Source organism: Diceros bicornis, chromosome 3 (genome assembly GCF_020826845.1).
Source record: "Diceros bicornis minor isolate mBicDic1 chromosome 3, mDicBic1.mat.cur, whole genome shotgun sequence".
Classification (NCBI taxonomy): Eukaryota; Metazoa; Chordata; class Mammalia; order Perissodactyla; family Rhinocerotidae; genus Diceros; species Diceros bicornis.
Window position 1 is genome coordinate 14,345,309 of NC_080742.1, and position 22,812 is coordinate 14,368,120.

The following is a 22,812-nucleotide window of genomic DNA, read 5'->3' on the forward strand; positions in this document are numbered from 1 at the left end:
GTCAAAAATAAATAAATGTATAAAGAACAAGTGTGGAGTAAAAGATTTTCGTATTAGATATGTTGAGATTGAAGCTTCTGGAAGGCTATATGAAGGTAGAAATTCTACTCAGGATCTGAATTATATATGCAAGTCCTCAGCATACAGGTGATAGTGGAGCCACTGGAGTTGCTGTATTCTCCCCAGAAGAAGGCAGAGTAAGCAACAGACATGAAAAATTCTGAGGGAGAACCCTCATCTAGGTGTAGGTGGAAAGAAAAGAACCAGACAAAGGAGACTGAGAAAGGACATAGAGAAATGCAGAAGGAAGGTGTCATTCTACGCTAAAGGAGGAAGGGAAGAGAGTGGTTCAGGGGTGGGATGTCAGAGAGGTGATTAGCAGTGTCGGGAATGCCCCAAAGAGAGAGGTCAACCAGGATAAGGGCTGAGAACTCACTAGTGACTTTTGAGAGAGTGTTTGTCATGGTGTGGTGCCTGGGAAGCCAAAGTACATAGAGTTAAAAGAAATAAAGACACGTATCACTGAAAGAGGACTCCTCCTTCAAGAAGTTCATCAGTAAACAGAAGGAAAGAATTGGGGTCTGGATCTTGAGAAGAAAGCAGAATCCAGCAAAGATGTTTTTAGGATAGGATAGGACAGTAGGGCAGGATAGAGTAGGATAAGACTGGACCTATAGAAAAGACTTTAAAACCTTGGCAGCTGCTGGAGAAGAAAGCAATGTGGGAAGAGATTGAAGATATAATAGTTTATCAATAACGCCTCACTAAATATGGCGCCTCAGGAAAATCAGTGGCTGATTGTTAATCTAGACGAGATCACGCTCCCTCCCTCTTAGCCTATATGTTCTTCCTGGTTTCATTCCTTGGTACGTATCAATCCACTGTGACTACCATTTCTTGACAATTTGCTTAACTTTCAAAATTTGGTTCAGGGTCTATTTTCTGCATTCATACATTCATTTATTCAACACAAATTCATTGAGGGCCAGTATCCAGCACTGTTCTTAGAGCCAGAATGCAGTGAAGAAGACAAAAGTAACCTAACACACATCATTCATTCATTTATTATTCCTTCAACAAATATTTATTAAGCATCTCCCGTATGCCCATCTCTCTCAGCCCACACTTGTGTCTCCGTTCTCTGAACTTTGACTGCAATTTTGGCAGCACCACACAGTTTACTGCTAATTTATCATTCTTCCATGTATAGTAGTCTTGTTTTCCTTGCTAAATTACAAACTTTTTGAGATCAGGGCTTATTCCCCTTCCAGCCCAATGTCCTGCACATAATTAAATAACGAAATCACTTTCCTAATATAAGTATATTTAAGATACTTAAAACAGGATTCAAAATATTTTAAAACTGACTGTCCACCTAGTTTTTATTGAAACCCTTGTGTACTTTAATTGCTGTACAAAGTGTCCCTTGAGTCGCACCTTTCCACAATACATCAAAGTGTATGAAACTGAAGAAGAATCCATATCCTTCGGTAGGAGCTGCTGTCACTGAAACTTCACAGAACTGATAAATTGCCCCCAGAGGGATCTTTCAGATAAAATCTGTCATCATTTTAAAGTCTTAGCTCCTTTTGGACTTTCCTCTTCTGTCATTCTGGGCTGGATGAGGCTCCCATGTGTATTTCAGTTCTCTCTGAAAGGCAGGTGGAGTTCATGAACGGTTCTTAAGAGAGCAGAGAAGATTTACAGGGAACAAATTAATGAAATTAGAGATAAGTGGTGGTTCAGTTCCTATGTCTCTGGGTATGGTGCTTTAAACCCACACTGCCTGTGACCTTTCACCATTTTTTGTTCTTTTTTGGTAAGTCTTTAATATGTGCTCAATAAAGAAGTTACATTTAATAGGAATTTAGTTTCTCCCACAGAGAAGATACAAATACCTAATGTGTGCTAAAATATTAAAGATACTATGTGCAACCATTTAAACAGCACTACTGCAGAAATCTTTGATTGAGTGAGTGAGTCACTACACTTTTTTTAAAACCATAATCAATAGGCTCTGAACTTTGGTAATAAAGACCTCAAATAAGGAAGCAATGTTTTCTTAAAAAGCAGAGCACATCTTTTTTTTTGTGAGGAAGATCAGCCCTGAGTTAACATCCATGCCAATCGTCCTCTTTTTGCTGAGGAAGACTGGCCCTGGGCTAACATCCGTGCCTATCTTCCTCCCCTTTATATGGGACGCCGCCACAGCGTGGCCTGACAAGCGGTGCCTCGGTGCGCGCCCAGGATCCGAACCCAGGCTGCCAGCAGTGGAGCGCGCGCACTTGACAGCTACGCCACAGGCCAGCCTCCAGAGCACATCTTTTTAATGTGGGTTAAAATATGGACGTGCAGTCACGGCTCATTGCCGACTATGATTTGGGTAATCTCGTTAAGTGAATAGTTACTTTGGCCTTCACAAATGTCAAGTCTTTGATCTTTAGCGTGGCCTATCTGAACTATCTTCATATATTATTTCTTTGGGTCTGGTTACCTTTGCTTAGGGTCATTCTTAAGTGACGTCTGGGTTCCATAATTACTTTTTATTCTAAAATTTAACACTACGTTTGACGTGTTTATGGATGCAAGTTGGTACTAACAACTTAAATTTTTTGTGCAGGAGGAATTTGTGACTCTGGAGATTCTCATGAAAATGATATCATCCTGTATGCAAAGATTGAAGGAAGAAAAGAGCACATTACACTGGATACCCTTTCCTATGCCTCCTATAAGGTACACATGCCAATCCATGTGCCGCATGGCCACCCCCGACCTCCCTAGACAAGTCCAGGTCAAAACCATGAAGACCATGCCAGAGGCAGAGGATAACTCTCTCTTCTGCCAGCCCAGGAAGTTGCCATATTTCTTTAAAAGGACATGAGTATTTTAACTTTCACTTTTTTCTCAGTACAAACCATAAGTGAACTTATATCAGGAAGAATGAATCACAGCCTATCAGAGACAATAAGGCAGAGTCCAATACTCTGACTGACCGTTATTCTTGTCCCCGAGAAAGCCCTAAAAGTGGGTGTAATTATGCAGCCTCACAGACTTGATATCAGGCATAATGAGTATTTATCCAGCATTCTGAGATTTCCTAGGCAGAAGACATTGCAAAAGTACTGATTATTATTACCTTTGCTTTATTCTTTGCTAATTAGAGCCAGGGGTTGACCTTTTCCTTTGCCCTTTGGATTTAGGGCAGGTGTTGGCTCTGGTTATTTGCAAACATTTTCAAAATTATGTGTGATGCTTATCATAAGGTGTAAAATTAGTCTTTTCTAATAGTAGATTTATTTGTGCTGTACACTCACACATTCATTATTAGCTAGCCTTCTCTCCATGTTGATGGCACCCTACGTACTTTAAATAGCTTTAACACAGCCAGCATCTAGAATCTCGTGGTTTCAGTTAGGAAGCTAGGAGATAAACATCAAGGCTAGAATAGGGAACAAACAGAGAAAGTATCCAGCACACCCCACTTGCTAGGGTCACCAAGTTATACCATTTGGGAATTCATAATGAACTACTTTTCCAGCTGTGACTAAGTAGGTTTACATCTGCATGCCTCAGACCAAATCAATTATGTAAGTTACGACGGATTAACTCATTGGCTCTGGCTGTTCCTGCTTAGAGTTTTATTTTCAGAATACCTCGTTTGGCAAACCATTAGTACTATACAAATCCACTTTAAAAGAGGACTGATGATAAAGTGTAAATGGCAAGTTGCCTTTGTCTTGTGCTAAAGTAGATGAAATGGATACATATCCTTTGATAACTTTTAAAGACCTTACACCAATTTATCTTTAGGCAGAGAGGGCCTGATCAGTCACACAGAGAGTTCCAGGTGTCTGCAAAAGAGGCATTCTGAGTGACTAAAATGAATGCCCCCTGAGAACAGCATCTTCTACATGAAATAACAAATGGAACACACAGGACATAGCCTAGTAGTTTAATAAATGGCAGTTATGTACATAGTAACTGCAAGATTGAATCTAGGAGAATTCACGCAGACTCACATTGGGAGGATTATGAGTGATTTTGATTTCCTTTGTTTTGAAGGTTCCGTCTTTGGTTTCTGTAGTCATCAATCCTGAACTTCAGACTTCTGCTACCAAATTTTGTCTCAGGCAAAAGAACCATCAAGAACATAACAGGAATGTCTGGGCTGTAGATTTTTTCCACGTCTTACCAGTTCTCCCTTCTACAATGTCTCACATGATACAGTTTTCCATTAATCTGGGATGTGGAACGCATCAACCTGGTAACAGGTAGGAAGCCCTATTTTGTGAGTGTGTGAACTAATTAAAAATGAATAGTGGACTTTGCTATTAAATCAGAGCAACTTCTCAGTACGTTCTCAGCTGGATTTTTAATAAAATATCCATTAATAAAATACACACTTTCCCCAAAAGAAAAGTTCTTCAATTAATATGCGGAGTATGATTGGATAGATTTTAAGTAGAAGTGACTTCATTCTAAGAGCTTGGTCTTAGGTATCAGAAGTGTTTGCATATGCTGTGGCAGCCATCCATTCTGACAGATTGTGAGAGAGAAGGAAAAACAAATAACTGAAAAAAAGCTTGACCTCCTGTTGGTTAGTGACCCCCTAATAATAGGCGCGGAAATCAATTAGCACTTAGTTCTCTGTTTCACTTGCTGAAGTGTTGCTCGTGTCCTTTCTAGGAATTTTGTCAGTCTCACATTCACAGGATGAAGTGGCAGTGTGAGACATGGTAATTGCCTTGCGATCTATCAAATTTGAGAGCACCAACCAAAGACAACAAGTTACCATTTGTTGTCTTTAAAACATAGTTTGTTTCTATAGCAGTAATTTAACTGTTGCCCTTTGAAGGCTGGTCAGACTTCACTGGAGGGGAAAAAAAAGCAATCTGGGAAACAGCATCTTAAAATTTTTTACACTCATTCTACAAATGTTTAATGCACTTAGCCAGAGATGAATAATTTCGTTTGTTATCTTTGCCCCTTTTTTGTTGTGTTTGTTCTGATGTTATCAGTGTCAGCTTAGAGTTCTCTACCAACCATGGGCGTTCCTGGTCCCTCCTCCACACTGAGTGTTTACCTGAAATCTGTGCTGGACCCCACCTCCCCCACAGCACTGTCTACTCCTCCGAAAACTACAGTGGGTGAGTGAATGCTCTCTAAGATATCGGGAGATGTGAATCCATGTTGCAGACTCAAAATCAATGCATAAGCCTGAGACTAGTATTTTTGGAATAATGGATAAGGAAGCTGCCTTCTCTTTTTCAGCTGTTTTAGGAATGATCTTGTTAAAAATACAAACAGTAATTTTAGTAAATCTGATGCAAGATAACAATTTGTAGGGTCATTCATTCTTCCGTATTTGTCTCCTTTATTTTGGATTCCATAAATTTAAATTCTATATAGTGAACCTGTAGTTATTGCCAAAATACTTATGGAAAGATGCAACGTAGAGAAGTGGAAGAAAGTTAAGCTTGGAATTGAACCTGGGTTCAAATCCTGGTTCTTCCATCTACTTGGGTAATGATATTTACTCTAACTTTTCACTTCTTTCCACGTAAATTATGATACACTCATTTGAGTGCTATTAAGAGAACTAAAGAGGAGTGTGTAAAATACTTGCCACTTTACAGAATAAGCACCAGATAAATACTAAAAATATTTCTAAGGATGGCAAAATTAAGTTGAGAATTATTTTCTTTCTTAGCCTCTCTTTAAATGTGCACAGAACTAGGGGATAGCAAAAACTAGAGAATAATCAGTGCTAGTCAGCACCCCATCTCTGCACAGATGCTTGTCCTAGAATAATATCTAAAGTCTGAGCATTGATGTAAAAATTTCTGAAAAGAATGTCTAAAAACAAAATAAATATCACTTGCTATTAACAAACCCACTACTCTAGCATGATATGGATGTTTTTAGAAGTCACATGTCTGTTGTAAAACTACAGACAAATTCCACAAGTGAATTTAAAGCGTTTATTACCAAACTTTAGTGCTATGCCAAGCACACAGAGACTAGAACATCAAAAGCACGTAAAATAGATTTGAAAGATGTGAACATAGTTGTGAAGCTGTTTTGTGCTAAATTTCTTGCAGGTGGAACCGCATAACAATTCCCCTTCCTAACGCGGCACTAACCAGGGACACCAGAATTCGCTGGAGACAAACGGGACCAATCCTTGGAAACATGTGGGCAATTGATAATGGTTAGTTTATGCCTGTCATAATCACGTGCCATTGATGCAGAGTCTTCCTGTGCTTTTGTTCGTCAGCACAGACTTAATCACATTTCTAAGTCATGGTCTTACGATTCGTTAAACGCCCTTTCTTCCCTTTCTCCTTTGCATTCCGTTTGAAGCCAAGGGATGCACAATCAGAAAAGAAAGTCAGTGGAGTCAGCAATATTAGATGCTAGAATGTTTCAACATACATAATTTAAAAATGCATAAAGCTCTGAAACTCAAATTCACAGTTGATGACAAGGGATATCCTAACATTTTCTTTGAATGTTTTATACAAAATTAACATACATACTTACCATACTGCATGTATTAAAATAAGACCCATTCTTCTCTTAGTGACTGCCACAACATCTGGAATGCTTATCTGTTAGATGCAGACACCACACATAAGGAAACATCATCTCTAAAATGAAACTTCTGAAGTGGAACTTCTACCTCCTTTTCAGAGAACAGTATAAAAGGAAAATGTAGAGATATGTAAAATATCCTATGTTATCTTTCATTTTTCAGTGAATTGTTGATAATTTTTTGTATAATTTTAAAGCCAATATCACTTATAACAAGTGCACATGAGAGAAGATATTTTAAGCATGACTGTAAATTTCTTCTATTTGTTATTAATAGTCAACTCTCTGGTTTTCTAATAATTCCAATTACAGGCAAATTCATAGATTTCCTATTTTCAGAGAGTATATAAATTTGACTGAAGGGTTATACTACAAGGAAGTAGAGAAGGAAAGAGACAAAATGTCAATACTTAAGAAATTTAGCATAGCCACTGACTTCTGTCAATTTTATAAAGTAGAAAAAGCCTACACCATTGTTTAATGCTGATTTTCCACGTCTTAGTAGTTGTTTTGTTATTTTTGAATAATTTAAAAACTGATAATCAATTGAATACATTCCTGAAACTCAGGAATAACTTCAGGCAAGATAATTTGCTGATGAGCCACTGTAAATTCTTTAAATAATCTATATTCAAAGAAGAACAATAAAAGGCCTAGACTTCAAAGATCATGTGAGTTATATGGACATAAACATAGTGCATTTGCAAAAACGTCTAAATATGAATTTGTTAGAATGGAGTTTCTCCAGTGGTAGAACATTTTGCATAGCATTTGAGTTACCATGCTTGTTAATTAGCTCTAGGAAATAAGTATGTGCCTCTGGATAGTGGGATATGAGTGACTTTTTCCCTGCTGTCATACTTTTCAAGGGTCCTATAATGAATTTATATTACTTTTATAATGAAAAAAGAAATTGAAAAGCCAATAATGAAATAAAGCAAATGAGGAAATTAAGAGTGCAATGAAGCACATACAAGCCTATGAAAAGAATATCTAAATTTCCCAAAGAAGGCTATTACAACATGATTCCATGTCAGAAAGTGTTTACTACACATCCTAAGTTCCCACCATTATGCTTTGAGTAGAATGAGTAAAGGTGAAGATATATGGAATGAGCATGGTGAGCAGTGTGTGTCAAATGTAAAACTTGGGGCAGAAATCTCTGCAATTCTATCATCCTGTATGTGACGCTTTCACAAAAACAGGATCTGCTATCTGGCTTTTTCAAAAGGCAAGAAGAGGACACACACTCACTCCTTCCCAAAAGAAATGTGTGCCAACTTACCAAAGAATACCCCTGAAATCTCTCCCATTTCACTATAGAATTCCAAAATTATGTCAAGGAAAACAAACCAAGAGAAAAAACAGATCAATATCCTACTTCTGTTAGGTATGCTTGTCCTTCATGGTGAAGTTAGCTCCTACTAGTAAGTAAAGAAAGTATTTTGGAAATTATCCTCAAATTCTTAGCAGAATGGAAAATCCTAGAGCAAGGTATGTTTGTTATCACTTTTTAATTTTTCAACTTGATTACATTAATGATAATAGTGAAGAAAACAAATCTGTGCTTTCCACAATCTTAGGAAAAAGGAGCTTGTAAAATTACTCATACTGTGAGCCCTAATGACTCCATCATTAGCAGGGAAGGGTGATAATAAAATTCTTTTTTTTTTTTTCATGTGAGGAAGATCAGCCCTGTGCTAACATCTGCCAATCCTCTCTTTCTTTTGCTGAGGAAGACTGACCCTAGGCTAATATCCGTGCCCATCTTCCTCCACTTTATATGGGATGCCGCTACAGCATGGCTTGCCAAGCGGTGCGTCGGTGTGCACCCGGGATCCGAACCGGCAAACCCCAGGCTGCCACAGCGGAGCGCATGCACTTAACCGCTTGCACCACCGGGCCGGCCCCGATAATAAAATTCTTAATTGCAATTTTTTTCATTGACTTGGAAAGTCTTCTTTTATTGTTGAATTTTTTTACAATGGGAGCTTTCTGAACTGTGACACGGGTACACTATAGGATAGCCTCCAGAGTGACCCTGCAGAATGCAATGAACCACTTACAGAACTTAGAGCAAATCCTACTGCAGCCGTAAAATCAAGTGTGCTGGGAAAGCAATCCAATCCTTTACCAGGCTAAAGGAGAATGAAGCCCCTTTCTGATTCTCCAGCCCTTTTGTTGTCCAGTGGGAGCCCGTCAGGGCAGATGGAGCAGGAAGGACACTTGACTGCAGTATGGTGATGATGATCATAACCATATGGTGCCAGGCAGCATACTAAGCATAAAACATTTCATTTGTTCTTTCCTCCAAGCAATATTATCTCGCTTTAAAGAAGGGGACACTGAGGCTTAGACAATAAATCACTACCCAAAGGTTCTCAGGTGAAGCCAGAATTTGAATCCAGGATTCTTTGACAGCTAAAACCAATACCTTTAACCACTTAACCTGATGTGTAGTCTCTTCCTCAACCATCAGTTTCCTTTAGCAAGAGTTTTTCCTTCCCTACGTTGCATCGCATTTGAATTACCGTACCTATTAATTGGCTCCAGAGAATAAATGCTTATAGGGACGTAGGCTACAGGAAAGTCATTTAACTATTTTGACATGATTACAGGACAGAGAAGAAAATGATAATGGATGGTAAATTTGTTTATGCCTGGAATTGAATATGTGAGGTCTTAATAACCATTGCCTCTCTAATTTCTCATTGCTTTTGTTCCACGCTTACACTATTTGGTGTGTTATTGATTGTACTGATTATCAAAAGGCTTAATATCTTTAACTGTATTTGAGTCTATATCAGAACCTACCATTCGACAATCAGGAGCCCTTTTATCAGCATTCCAAAGATTAGAATTTAGGTTTGTATTATCTTGATCAGTCAAGCCCACCATTTAGGATATCTGCATTGTAGAGAAGACTTTGTGCTCAACAGCAGATTTTACCTCCTCATTTCGGGAAGAATGAATTAATATTTAGAAATATATATAACAATCATCCGCAATGTTACAGATTTTCCCCAGATAAGAATGGAAATTATAGTTTTTAAAATTAAATTATAAGCTCTCCATTTCATGATATATCAAATTGATCCTTTGTAAATTCTAAAGAAATTAAACTTTGTAGAAAATTTAAGACAGAAGCATTAATATTCTGCCTGAAATCGTTTTAGCTGAAGAGACTCCATTAAGGAACCCAAATTATATGTTTATACTTTCTTTTGCTATGAAACATTAAAATCTTGAAAGAATTAAGTTAAAACAGTTCCGGCAGATTTGTAACTAAGCACTTACCTTGTCACACAGCACTCTCTGTGTCACCCTGGACTCCTGTGCACAACATACATACAAGGGGCTAGATTTCATGGTATGGCTTCACAAAATTGTTTCACATGCTGGTCGTGTTCTCAGTTTTTCCAATTGTTTTGCCGTTTTTTACACGCTGTCTTTTGCCTTGCAGTTTATATCCTCAGTTTTTCCAATTGTTTTGCCATTTTTTACACGCTGTCTTTTGCCTTGCAGTTTATATCGGTCCGTCGTGTCTTAAGTTCTGTTCTGGCAGAGGTCAGTGCACGCGACATGGTTGCAAGTAAGCATTTTAAAATAATATTTTTACTTCTCTTTTTTGATATATACTTTATACATTGAAGCCACATGTCATTTTAATTTCCTTTTTAGGCTTTTGAGGTCTTTTTAAGACCAAAAGTAAGATACTCCAAATGGAATTTAAGTGTAATAAAATATCAAGTGTATTTTGTAAGTGGAAGTTGGTTAATAAATAAATTTTCTATTAAGCTAAATTATGAACAAGTTTAGCATGCTTCATGTAAATTTGTGAACAAATTTGAATTCCTCATAGCTTGATGACTGCCTTTTCTGTCTTTAGGTACATTCTTCAATATGCTGTTTTTCTATAAGCTTGTTCTAGTGTTTATGAGTAATATTTTAATTTCTAGTGTGCTTTGTAAATGGATTATGAAAATCAGTACTGACCCATAGATCCAATGCTAAAGGAAACTGGAGTGAGCCAAATTTAGCAGATTTGATAAGAAAGTTCATCTTTAAATATAACTTTGCAATCTTGCTTACTTTTGAAAAACATTTGGGTCTTCAAAGTGATATATAAAATATTTTACATAATAATGATGTTGAATATGAAGTCTGAAATTATACATGAATAGTGTAATATCTAGTCACCACCAAAGCATTGTGTTATGTTTATACCAAGAATGGATATTCATATTTATTATGTCATTCTCATATTAATATTTAATTATAAAATATCCAGGAAATTCCTGAAACCACACACAATCTTTGTTATACAGATAAGTTTTCAACAACAGATCTAGTCTGTCTCTTCTTGTCTTCCAAACAAAGAGTAATTAATTAGTCAATTAATTGATGGAGAACTCATAAAAGGACTTTGAACCTAATCATTTGGAAATTATATGCAGGAGGCAAGACACTTGCCAGCACTGGGATTAGAGTGTCAGGTTAACTTTTTAGCTATATTTCAATGAATTTAATCAACAAAGAAGTCACTCTACACAATAGAAATATTTTATAATATATGTAATGAATTGAAAAGTTCCTATTCATATTTCAAAACTGAATATGCATCTCTGTGCTTTTTAATAAAACCACCAACTCCTGCCCAGAAACACTGACTCATTAAATCTCTGAAACAATGGCTGATGGTTTCCTCAAGTTGTTATCTTCTTCCATTATCCATAACCAGGCCATCTTCTTGTTTAGTGTATTTCACATAAAATTAACACAAGAAGGCCAGACATTTTTGTAATTCCTGAAGTTGTCCTGAAAACTTTTGAAAACAAATTATCTAAAATGACAGCTGCTTTTATTAATGAAAATAGAAAGTGCTATTTCTAAAAGACCTATCTGTAATTACGATAGTTATACCTCATACTTCATTTTTTGTGTACAATATCCCTGTTAACATTCAATGGTTTTATTAAGGCAACCATCTGTGTCACCCATGATGGATGCAAACAGAAATCTGAATGGCAGTTTTATGCCTTTGGGCCTCATTCCTTTTTGACACTATACGTTATCCTGAATAATCATAGCCTTTTCCTACTTCTGAGGTTTTGCAGAATATTTTCACCAGTTGGAACTTTAGTTTTTTCCCTGTTTCTAATAATGTTTTATGTAGTATTCGTTGGCTTTGTTAATTTGTGGCCGGTCTAAATGTTTAGCCACTACATCCTTTTCCAACAATATGTGCATTGTCAAGTTTGAGCAAAATTACACAGAAAAGAAATTCATATTCAATACCATTTATTTCCTTTAAACAAATCCTTGAATTGGGGCCTCTGCAGCTTTGTGTTTTTCTCCCCATTTTGCTCCCCTCATCACTACCGTTACTTGCTACCAGGATTCCACCTCTCCTGCTCCCTAACACTTTCTTGCCTGTGTACAATCCCCAGGCCTGGGTTTCTAAACTGACAGTTCACTATCCTGATAAGCCCACCCCTGCTAGAGATGCTAATGAGGACAAAGAGCATTAGAAACCTTCCTACACAAGTGTCATCCATGTATCTTAACAGTGGGGCTTTTTTTCCTGACATACTGGATGACCATTTAGGGGTGGGTAGATGAACCAGTAGGGGACATATTTGGAGTCAGGACAGCCTCAAGTCATTCCTGAAATCACCAGTGTGTGCTGCCCTACTGTTTTGCTGCAAAACAAAGGCTACAAAGGTATTTTTTAAATATATGAGTCGAATCCTTAGCAACATTCTATCCCAAATGTGTAACTTTTGATTAAAAGTACACTTCAAAACCACTAAATGGGAACTGACTGCAGTGTGAGTCATCTTTAAATGAGCACCAATTTTTCCCAATCACCTGTCCTAAGAAGACACATTTAAGATACACAGAAATGCATTTGCCCTGAAATGCACTCTGGTAATAGACAGTCTTGTTGGGGGACACCAATTCCAATTTGTGGCCATGGTAAACCACATTCAGTTTCCCAATGTTAAAATATGTCCTCTTTAGATAACTTTTTATCTTTTTTGGAAACTACTTGGCTATTTAGAGTCTGACTAAGTGAATGAAATGGCGTGTGAAAGAAGCAAACTATTTGAGGCTCATTTACATGCTCCATAAATATTGATTTTCTTTCCCACCCCCATCCCTAATGCCAAGACAACCCTCAAACGTCACCCTACAATACCTCTTGGCATTTTCGGGTCCAACTTCTTTGATAATATGATGATAACTATAAACCTTCCCCCCCAGAATATCCACTACACATGAAATGTGGCATTTGATTTCAGCACATTCATACACTCCATTGACCCTCTGAGAGGCCAATGTAGATCCCAGATTCAGCATTAGTGCTAAAGAAGTAGCCTTCTGAGTTATGCCAGAATATCACTTCACTAGTACACTTGCTTTATAAAAGCCTTGTTTCAGACATTAGGAAGTTTTGAATGCTTAGACAAGAACCCCCCCACACCACCCAAAAAGACACCAATTTAATTTTATAATGGGTGACATAGTAAAAATAGTGAGAAAGAAATAGTGCAATAAAAATAAAGAATCTGGGGGCTGGCCCCGTGTCTTAGCGGTTAAGTGTGTGCGCTCTGCTACTGGCGGCCCGGGTTCGGATCCCGGGCACGCACCGATGCACCACTTCTCCGGCCATGCTGAGGCCGTGTCCCATATACAGAAACTAGAAGGATGTGCAACTATGACATACAACTATCTACTGGGGCTTTGGGGGAGAAAAAAGAAAAAAGGAGGAGGATTGGCAATCGATGTTAGCTCAGAGCCAGTCTTCCTCAGCAAAAAGAGGAGGATTAGCATGGATGTTAGCTCAGGGCTGATCTTCCTCACAAAAAAAATAAATAAATAAAATAAAGAATCTGAAACTAATTCTTGATGCGTAAACTCATTAAAATATAAGAAGTTTCTGATATTCAGTTATTGAGTTGTCTGTGATGAGTTTTCTCACTGATAGAAGACTCAGGGAGCTCCTTATATATTCTAGTCAGCTAACATAAATACAGCATGTCCTTACGTGGCAGCAGGCAGGTTGTTGTAAGTGGTTTTGTTTTGTTTTTCTTTTCCTTGAAGCACTACTAATTTGGGATTCCACTGAGAGGCAACACAGTTCTGCTAAGGACATCTATCTAGGTCAAGGTGTATGCATTCCCTTTATAATGCCAATCTAAGTTAGGAATAAAGATAAGTTTATTTTCCAATCTTTTCCAAATATTTCAAATACTTCATATTACAAACGTAATATGTATTTTTTCATTTGTTCTTAGAGGAAAGTTATTCTAGATATCTTACAGAAGTATTTTATTTATGTTGTTTCTTTTACAAATTTAATTAACATCATTATGAATAAAGTTATATACATACAATATACCTTTTACAAAGATTTTAAGTTGGAAATGTGCACAAATGTAGATGCATTTGCAGATAAATTGCTGGCATTGGTTAAAGGTGAGTGCTGAGTTATTGTTTTAATCATAAGCTTTTTATAACAGAGCTATGCAAAGACTGTATTCTTTCAGAATATTTACAGTCAATCTGCCCTTATCAAGTCTTCAGATTCAGTATTCTCCAAAGACTAATGAGCCTCACTCCCCATTCAATCACATCCTGGCCTCTGTACTTCCTCCTCCCCCAAGTAGATTCAGGAATCTCTCAAAGGACCAACAGTTTAAGATTTAATTTCGCGGTGTCTCTTTCAGGTGTGACCCTGGATTTTCCGGCCCAGCTTGTGAGATGGCATCCCAGACATTCCCAATGTTTATTTCTGAAAGCTTTGGCAGTTCCAGGCTCTCCTCTTACCATAACTTTTACTCTATCCGTGGTGCTGAAGTCAGCTTTGGCTGTGGTGTCTTGGCCAGTGGGAAGGCCCTGGTTTTCAACAAAGATGGGAGGCGTCAGCTAATTACATCTTTCCTTGACAGCTCACAATCCAGGTGAGTTAAGGCGAGGTGGAATACAAACAGAAACCAGATACTGATGATTGACTTTAGATCTATTTATTTTCAATTTTTCTTCTTTTTCTTTTTTACTGGTATACATACATCTTCCAATTTTTAACCATGATGAGAAGGAGTTTACAGTTTATAGAGGGTTAATTTGCCCTAGTTTTTAATAAATTAACAGGCTTACTGATGACTTTAAGATACTAATAACTGACTAGATTTTTAAAAATATGAAATGTTAGCATCAAAACTGTGTTCTTAAGCCAAGGGCTAGTTAATTATTTATGTAGTTTTATTTATTTGACAGCTTGTAAAGGCTGATTAGATTTACCCTCTACATCTTCCCTTCCCCCAGTGCCTAATAAATAATGCAGTAAAGGGATGATTGACATTTTAAGTATATGTACACAAGTACATAGTATACAGATATATATAAACATACAGTTATATTTGTATGGATATATCTGTATATAAAATATGTGCGTTTACCTCATCTTCTATACATATTCATACATCTCACAATGAAATTACTTACCTTTTATAAAAGGATGAGTGGAAACCTATAGCTTTTGGGTAGTTCATTTAAATTTGTTTGAAATTCTTTAAAAGCCAAAATGAACATTGTGATTAAAAATATTTATGCACATGCTAATTATAGACAATTCGTGTCTAGGTTTCTCCAGTTCACATTGAGGCTGGGGAGCAAGTCTGTTCTGAGCACATGCAGAGCCCCCGACCAGCCTGGTGAAGGAGTTTTATTGCATTATTCTTATGATAATGGGATAACTTGGAAACTCTTGGAGCACTATTCATATCTCAACTATCATGAGCCCAGGTATGTTAAAAAACATTTGGAAAAATGGTTAGAGTGATATCACTTTCCTTGGGAAATCATCATTCAAATGGTGTAAGATTCTGGATATTTTTCCACTGAGAGATGGTGAGGACAAGGATTGATGTGTCTTGCAATAAAAAACTAGCAAGCCACATTCTTCTAATCCATTTGTCCTACTGACTTCTGACAAATTTGAAGAAATTTATTCTCATATTTTGAAATGTGCATCTAAGGGAAATATTTTGATGCCTAGGAAAGAGCCAAATAGTTAACACTATTTTCCTTATTCAACTATAGTGCAAATTATTAGATATGATTTTAATATGGTACTAAATTATAAATGCTGGTGACAGATATTTCTTAGCAATATAATGTAGTATCTTGTAATAAATTATATGAGATAATAATTCATAAAATCTGATAACCAATATGGTTTTTAAATTTGCATGTAATATAATTAAGTAATGAGTACAAAGAAATTTTTCTAGCATGTATAGAGTCCCTAGCAAAGGTGGAATGTGAAAATATATCTAAAGTCCTTTCCTCAGGTCACTTCTATTTTTCTTTAGGTTATATATTTCATAATCTATAGTCACAATTGTGAGATTTAAGTTTAACTTGAAGCAGGGACATTCTTTGATGTTGGCAGAGTAGTAATCACCACTGGTGATACAATTTCAGAGGTATTCAAAGGATCCTCTCCTATTCTAGAACACTTATTGACCTGCTCACTAAAATTCTGTTAAAAATAGCAGGAGAAGAGGAGAATGGGAAAGTCAAAATACCATTAGAAGAGGTAACACTGTGGCTACATTCACAGTCAGATGTAAAGGACTAATACCATTTGCCTTCCTGGAAGTACACTTTGATCATGGGGAGATGTGAAAAAGAGTGAGGGCTCTGGGCCTGAGGTTTGTGTTGGCACCATGGCAAATAGACAGGGGCACTGGTGGTAGATTTTACATACTTTAAATTTTTGCCTAGGGCTGTCCTTATCTTTGAGTATTTGAAAATAGATGAGAACTTTTATTTTCACAGAAAATGAAGTAGCATGTAGCAGTGATAATAGTTAACAACTCTTGTGAGTTATAAATTTATACATTATAAGATTTTAAGAACACACCAGATGTGTTGAGTATTTTCCCTGTAAATAAATGTAAGGCTAAATTCAACTTTCTCACTCAGTAGAGACACATGAATCCTAAAGAACTATTTCATAGACTCTCCACAGTAAACATTAAAAGAAAATTAAACAAAAATCAATGTTATAATAATAATGATGAAAACATGAAGAAAATATCACTGTCCTGAGTTAACTTGACCTAAAACACAATTTTTTCTAACAAGGATGAATGGCTCCAAAATTCAGTAATCAATCTGTATCATGAAACTTAATTAATCTTTGTTGATATGAAAAATAATTACACATTTAATGTGCTATTGCAAAGGTGCATTTAATCTTGCTTGCTATTTGACAGCAACATTTTTCTTCTAAGCAGAATCAAGGTGGCCTTTCGGCATTAGGTATGTGCATAGCTTGAAAGATGAAGATCAGAGTGGAGATTTTTTAAAAATGAGAACATGGTGGTAGTACCAAGAACTCTTTCATTTTCTATATTGTACCTCTGTACATGAGCCTCTTCCTCCCTCCCCCTCTCTCTTACAAATATTAATAAAACGTGACATGGCAGAAGTAGAATTTGATACATTCTAGATACTAAATTATATTTTATATGATAAATAATACAAACCATGTAAATTCTTCATAGGAGAGTTAAATATATCTTGATGCCTTTAGCCATTTGCTATATTTTCTCCAGTATAAATTGCTGCCTGTAATTGCTGTGAATTCCATATTGTTCCTTTCTGGCATGGTTGTTCAAAAATGAAGTGTGATCCATAAATTAGATATGCTAGTTGGCTAACTACTATTACTTCTAGCCAATTTCTAATAATTTGCTTGTCTGTGACTCAGTAAATAAAAGAACTCTATTTTCTTGTTATTTATAAAATTTAAAGTCTGTAAATATATCTAAGTTAATCTTTTAATTCAAACTGACTAGAAGGTCTTGTGAAATAATTGGTATTTTTTTTTATTTTGATTACTGTATTTGGTTACAAGAAATCCATGAGCTTAGTCCCTACCTAGAAAAGGAGGATTGATACAGAAAGTTGACCTGAGTCCCTGGGTTCTCATCTAGGAATATTCTGATCAAACGGCTCTGTCGCTGTTCTAACCGGCCACTGTAATATGCAGAGTCATGAAAGCAGAGACTCCCACCCACTCCAGGAGGTGAAGTAAAGGTCTAGGGCGTGCTGCCTAGGTGCAGATCCTGGCATTGTCACTCAGAAGCCACTTAACGTTAGAATATTTAACCTCCTTGTGCCTCTGTATTTGAATCTCTATTGGACTATACTGATAATATGCATTTCATTCATGCAGCAAGAGTTTGTTGAGTCCTTATTGTGTGCCAGGTACTGTTCTAGGTGCTAAGACACAGTAGTGAAAAATCTGAAAAAAGTTTCTTTTATTTTTTTATTATTTTTTTATAATTTTATTTATTTATTTATTTGTTTGTTTTCTCCCAAAGCCCCAGTAGATAGTTGTATGTCATAGTTGCACATCCTTCTAGTTGCTGTATGTGGGACACGGCCTCAGCATGGCCGGAGAAGCGGTGCGTCAGTGCGCGCCGGGGATCCGAACCCTGGCCGCCAGCAGTGGAGCCCGCGCACTTAACCACTAAGCCACGGGGCTGGCCCTGAAAAAAGTTTCTGACTTTCCCTTAAGGGCATTATCCCAGTTTCACAGATGAAGATGTTGAGGCACACAGAAGTTGAGTACCTTCCCTGCAGCTGCAAAATTACTAACCATTAGATGTCAGAGTGGGGACTTTAACCCAAGAGTCTGATTATATACCCACAGTATTAACATCTTTACCAAGGAAAATATTGATTATTTCAATTACTATTATCACACATGTATATGCACTTTATTTTCTTTTAAAGTTGCCTGAGAAACTAATTCTACTTTTCAGTTGTTATTTTAGAAAATTGTATTTATTTTCATCAGAAAGAATAGTAACTACTTTTAAAATGATTAATATAAAGGAAAATTGTAATTTTCTAATGACAAATTAAATTATTAAATTCATTAATGATGTTTTTATTGTTAAACCAGTTTGAACATAGTTTATTTCTTTATATATTTTATATATTAATATAAATAAATATTCTTATTTACTTATTTAATAAAGAAATAAATAGAAAAATTAAAGTGAAAATTACTAAAATATTTAACTAAATTTTACTCTCTTCTTCTAAGAAATTCACATTGGTAAAAAAAATTCAACAGATTTGAGAGTATTTAAAACCATAAGAATTTAAAAATATTTGAAAACCATAAACATATTATAGCTATGTCTTTTTAGTTTAAGAAGTGTTTTTTAATTTATATTTCTGTATTTGAATACTGATTTTTCATTATTTAAAAAGTATATTTTCTCACATTGCAAAAAGTCCTACCAGTTTTTTACTAGTAGTTTGTAAATCAACAGTGATAGTGATGTAATTCTACCCCGTATTTCTATGTATAAATTATTTAAAGAGAAAATAGATATTATTTTTAATAACTTTCAGTGTGTAAAAAATTAGCTGAGATGTGATTTAATGTTTCTTCACACAATACCTAAAGGTAAACATAATACAAATATGAAAATCAATCTGATTTCTCAGTAAATCCAGCCTTAGATGTTGAAGTTTTTATTTTTATTTATTTATTTATTTTTTTGTCTTAAGAGATGCACTTTATTTATTTATTTATTTATTTTTTAATTTTTTGTTTATTGCAGTAACATTGGTTTATAACATTGTAAAAGTTTCAGGTGTACATCATTGTACTACTATTTCTGCATAGATTACATCATGTTCACCACCAAAATACTAATTACAACCCATCACCACACACATGTACCGAATTATCCCTTTCACCCTCCTCCCTCCCCCCTTCCCCTCTGCTAACCACCAATCCCATCTCTGTCCCTATGTGTTTGTTTATTATTGTTATTATCTACTACTTAATGAAGGAAATCATACGGTATTTGACCTTCTCCCTCTGACTTATTTCACTTTGCATTATACCCTCAATGTCCAACCATGTTGTCACAAATGGCTGGATTTCATTGTTTCTTATGGCTGAGTAGTATTCCATTGTGTATATATACCACAGCTTCTTTATCCATTCGTCCCTTGATGGGCACTTAGGTTGCTTCCAAGTCTTGGCTATTGTGAATAACGCTGCAATGAACACAGGGGTGCACGTACATTTGCAAATTGGTGTTTTCAAGTTCTTTGGATAAATACCCAACAGTGGAATAGCTGGATCATATGGTAGTTCTATCCTTGATTTTTTGAGGAATCTCCATACTGTTTTCCATAGTGGCTGCACCAGTTTGCACACCCACCAGCAGTGTATGAGAGTTCCCTTCTCACCACATCCTCTCCAACACGTGTTGTTTCCTGTCTTGGTAATCATAGCCATTCTGACAGGCGTGAGGTGATATCTCATTGTAGTTTTGATTTGCATTTCCCTGATAGCTAGTGATTTTGAACATCTTTTCATGTGTCTGTTGGCCATCTGTATATCTTCTTTGGAGAAACGTCTGTTCAGGTCTTTTGCCCATTTTTTAATTGGATTGTTAGTTTTTTTGTTGTTGAGATACATGAGTTCTTTATATATTTTGGAGATTAAGCCCTTATCAGATGTATGGTTTGCAAATATCTTCTCCCAATTGTTAGGTTGTCTTTTCGTTTTGTTGATGGTTTCCTTTGCTGTGCAGAAGCTTTTTAGTTTGATGTAGTCCCATTTGTTTATTTTTTCTATTGTTTCTCTTGCCCGGTCAGATGTGGTGTTTGAAAAGATGTTGCTAAGACCGATGTCGAAGAGCGTACTGCCTATGTTTTCTTCTAGACGTTTCATAGTTTCAGGTCTTACATTCAAGTCTTTAATCCATTTGGAGTTAATTTTTGTGTATGGTGTAAGGTAAGGGTCTACTTTCATTTTTTTGCATGTGGCTATCCAGTTTTCCCAACACCATTTGTTGAAGAGACTTTCTTTTCCCCATTGTATGTTCTTGGCTTTTTTGTCAAAGATTAGCTGTCCATAGATGTGTGGGTTTATTTCTGGGCTTTCGATTCTATTCCATTGATTTGTGTGTCTGTTTTTGTGCCAGTACCATGCTGTTTTGGTTACTATAGCTTTGTAGTATATTTTGAAATCAGGGAGTGTGATACCTCCAGCTTTGTTCTTTTTTCTCAGGATTCCTTTAGCTATTCGGGGTCTTTTGTTGTTCCATATAAATTTTAGGATTCTTTGTTCTATTTCTGTGAAAAATGTTGTTGGAACTTTGATAGGGATTGCATTAAATCTATAGATGGCTTTAGGAAGTATGGACATCTTAACTATGTTAATTCTTCCAATCCAAGAGCACGGAATATCTTTCCATTTCTTTGTGTCTTCTTCAGTTTCTTTCAGAAATGTTTTATAGTTTTCGGTGTACAGATCTTTCACCTCTTTGGTTAAGTTTATTCCTAGGTATTTTATTCTTTTTGTTGCAATTGTAACTGGGATGGTATTCTTAATTTCTCTTTCTGCTACTTCGTTGTTAGTGTACAGAAATGCAACTGATTTTTGTATGTTGATTTTGTATCCTGCAACTTTACCATATTCGTTTATTACTTCTAAAAGTTTTCTGATGGATTCTTTAGGGTTTTCTATATATAAAATCATGTCATCTGCAAATAGTGACAGTTTCACTTCTTCCTTTCCAATTTGGATCCCTTTTATTTCTTTCTCTTGCCTGATTGCTCTGGCTAGGACTTCCAATACTGTGTTAAATAGGAGTGGTGACAGTGGGCATCCTTGTCTGGTTCCTGTTCTTAGAGGGATACTGTTCAGTTTTTCACCATTGAAGATGATATTAGCTGTGGGTTTCTCATATATGGTCTTTATTATGTTGAGGTACTTTCCTTCTATACCCATTTTATTCAGAGTTTTTATCATAAATGGATGCTGTATCTTGTCAAATGCTTTCTCTGCATCTATTGAGATGATCATGTGATTTTTGTTCTTCATTTTATTAATGTGGTGTATTACATTGATTGATTGGCGAATGTTAAACCATCCCTGCATCCCTGGAATAAATCCCACTTGATCATGGTGTATAATCTTTTTAACGTATTGTTGTATGCGATTTGCTAGTATTTTGTTGAGGATTTTCGCATCGATGTTCATCAGTGATATTGGCCTGTAATTTTCTTTTTTTGTGTGTGTTGTCCTTGTCTAGTTTTGGTATTAGGGTAATGTCAGCTTCGTAGAATGAGTTAGGGAGCTTCCCCCCCTCCTCAATTTTTTGGAAGAGTTTGAGAAGGATAGGTATTAAGTCTTCTTTGAATGTTTGGTAGAATTCACCAGGGAAGCCGTCTGGTCCTGGACTTTTATTTTGGGGGAGGTTTTTGATTACTGTTTCGATCTCCTTACTGGTGATTGGTCTATTCAAATTCTCTGCTTCTTCTTGATCCAATTTTGGAAGGTGGTATGATTCTAAGAATTTATCCATTTCTTCCAGATTGTCGAATTGGTTGGCATATAGCTTTTCATAGTATTCTCTTATAATCTTTTGTATTTCTGAGGTGTCTGTTGTAACCTCTCCTCTTTCATTTCTGATTTTACTTATTTGTGCCTTCTGTCTTTTTTTCTTGGTGAGTCTAGCTAAAGGTTTGTCAATTTTGTTGATCTTTTCAAAGAACCAGCTCTTGGTTTTATTAATTTTTTCTATTGTTTTTTTGGTCTCTATTTCATTTATTTCTGCTCTGATTTTTATTATTTCCCTTCTTCTACTGATTTTGGGCTTGGTTTGTTCTTCTTTTTCCAGTTCCTTTAGGTGCATTGTTAGATTGTTTATTTGAGATTTTTCTTGTTTGGTGAAATAGGCCTGTATCGCTATAAACTTCCCTCTTAGAACCACTTTTGCTGTATCCCATAAATTCTGGCATGTCGTATTTTCATTTTCATTTGTCTCCAGGTATTTTTTGATTTCTTCTTTGATTTCTTCGTTAACCCAGTCGTTGTTCAGTAGCATTTTGTTTAATCTCCATGTATTTGTGGCTTTTCTGATTTTCTTCCTATAGTTGATTTCTAGTTTCATACCATTGTGGTCAGAAAAGATGCTTGGTATTATTTCAATCCTCTTAAATTTATGGAGACTTGTTTTGTGGCCTAATATGTGATCAATCCTGGAGAATGTTCCATGTGCATTTGAAAAGAATGTGTATTCTTCGGTTTTTGGATGGAATGCTCTGTATATATCTACTAGGTCCATCTGTTCTAGTGTGTCGTTTAAGGCCAATGTT

At 36.1% G+C, this 22,812-nt stretch overlaps 1 protein-coding gene across 2 annotated transcripts in view; it reads left to right on the forward strand.

Annotated features, from left to right (window-relative positions):
- The window catches only part of RELN (reelin), a 485,778-nt gene that overhangs the window by 311,958 nt on the left and 151,008 nt on the right, over positions 1-22,812 (forward strand). For both annotated transcript variants that reach the window (XM_058523829.1, XM_058523821.1), the window contains exons 13-19: positions 2,621-2,733; positions 4,063-4,271; positions 5,019-5,147; positions 6,102-6,211; positions 10,120-10,186; positions 14,328-14,561; positions 15,244-15,405. In XM_058523829.1, the coding sequence (XP_058379812.1) occupies positions 2,621-2,733; positions 4,063-4,271; positions 5,019-5,147; positions 6,102-6,211; positions 10,120-10,186; positions 14,328-14,561; positions 15,244-15,405 (1,024 nt within the window). The remainder of the gene's footprint in view (positions 1-2,620; positions 2,734-4,062; positions 4,272-5,018; positions 5,148-6,101; positions 6,212-10,119; positions 10,187-14,327; positions 14,562-15,243; positions 15,406-22,812) is intronic.